This window comes from Penaeus monodon, chromosome 19, assembly GCF_015228065.2.
Source record: "Penaeus monodon isolate SGIC_2016 chromosome 19, NSTDA_Pmon_1, whole genome shotgun sequence".
Classification (NCBI taxonomy): Eukaryota; Metazoa; Arthropoda; class Malacostraca; order Decapoda; family Penaeidae; genus Penaeus; species Penaeus monodon.
In genome coordinates this window covers 39505724-39507409 of record NC_051404.1, presented here as the reverse complement: position 1 = coordinate 39507409, position 1686 = coordinate 39505724, and the positions used below count along the sequence as shown (strand labels likewise).

The 1686-nt window shown below is 33.7% G+C and overlaps 1 protein-coding gene across 1 annotated transcript in view; it reads left to right on the top strand.

The window, feature by feature from the left end:
- Positions 1–1680, top strand: part of LOC119585222 (apoptosis-inducing factor 3-like) — a 10160-nt gene extending 8480 nt beyond the window's left edge. Inside the window, exon 11 of the mRNA XM_037933878.1 lies at positions 1182–1680. Within this exon, the coding sequence (XP_037789806.1) occupies positions 1182–1390 (209 nt within the window). The 3' untranslated portion in view covers positions 1391–1680. The remainder of the gene's footprint in view (positions 1–1181) is intronic.
- Positions 1681–1686: the final 6 nt, after the last annotated feature.

The window sequence follows — 1686 nt, the reverse complement described above, 5'->3', positions numbered from 1 at the left end:
AGCTGTTTAAAAGTGAACTTATATGAATCAGAAATGAATCTTGTCTGCATGAAGAATATAATGGGCTTATGTTATTCTTTCTGCCTGAATTGGAATTTTAATCTCATTTACAGAAAATAGATATTTTCTGTCATTTTGAAAGTTATCTTGCATATCCTGTATGTTCATAAAAATAAGAAGTTTAATTTTGTACTTGAAAGTTTGAGATTATGAAATGATTTTGTGAATTAGTTGTAATGCCTGGGGATAAATGTATCTGTTTAAACCCCCAAGTCCTATTATGCTGCAGTTGTGTCATACCATTTCCTTTGGCTGCTCTCATATCATCCCCATAGCCCCACTCCTTGTAGGCTTCCTGTGTGTGAGCATAGTCAGTGTGAAAGAGTAATTCTTTTACTGTGTGACATATTTTATTCAGCCATAAATGCCCCTTATCTTTTTTGCACTCCCACTCTCCCTCTACGCACTATGCTGTTACATATCACAATCTTCAAGGTAAAGCAGTCTTTTTACTATTTATACATATAGATATTTGTAGATACAGGTAAATGCATCATTTCTTGTTTTGTATTAGAAAAATATAATTCTGTGTTTTATTTACATATTCATTGTAATCTATCCCCTTATTCATTCTGACTCAATGGTAATTGTGATAACTTTTTTCAACTCTGCACTCTACTGACAAAATATTTATTTGATATTTATGATTGAAAAAATAACTTTCTGGTGTAAATTTGAGGCCTTTAAATGTCTACAACCAAAATTTGCCATAGTGAAACTGTTGAGGCTTGGGGGACAGATATTGTAGGTGTTCCCAGGCAGTGTGATCTGAAGAATAGAACTATTAAATATTCTTTGTGAAAATACTTTGTGTACTAATAGAAAAAAAACAGTTTATAGATTGCAGTTTAAGTACAGATGCTGAAGTAAATTGTTTCACGCAGTAAATTGTATGGTCTAGATAGATTTACGTAATATTGATATCTGTATTACAGTCATTGTTGAGATTAATAAGTTCATGGAACTTGAATAGGTTTGTGCTAGCTTGAATGAACATGAGTAGTTATAACCTTATAAAAATTTTAGTATTTGCATAACCAGTAAGACAAATTTCACTTTTTAAATCTTTTCAGATCAGTGCTAGAATATGACTTATAACCTATACTCTCTTTTCCCTTTAGGCCATGGGATGTATGATGACATCCTGATAGGAGGAGACTTAGAAAACTTGGCTTTCATTGCCTATTACTGCAAGGGAGATCGTGTGGTAGCTCTGGCCAGCCTTGGTAAGGATCCTGCAGCTGCCAAATATGCTGAGATGCTAAACAATGGGGAGTTTCTCACTAGGGAGAAAGTTATTGAAGATGGAGAGGTTGCATGCAAACTGTGATGTGATGAAAAGAAGCTCAACAAAACAAGAAAATAGATGTTTGAATGTCCACGCTTGTTCCATGTATCCTTTTTGTGAGACGAGATGTAAATGTGGTGGCAAAATGCTGTTGAAATTGTATGCTTCTTTGGTGTAGTGGGTAACGAGTGCTATGTGTTACACATTACAGTTTATTAATGTGTACTTAAACAGTGGTGATGTTCATTAGATATAAGTAGAACCAAAGATGTGCACTTAATGTAGTCATGAAACCAGTGATATAAGGACAGTATTTTTATTTACGAACATATTGTAAA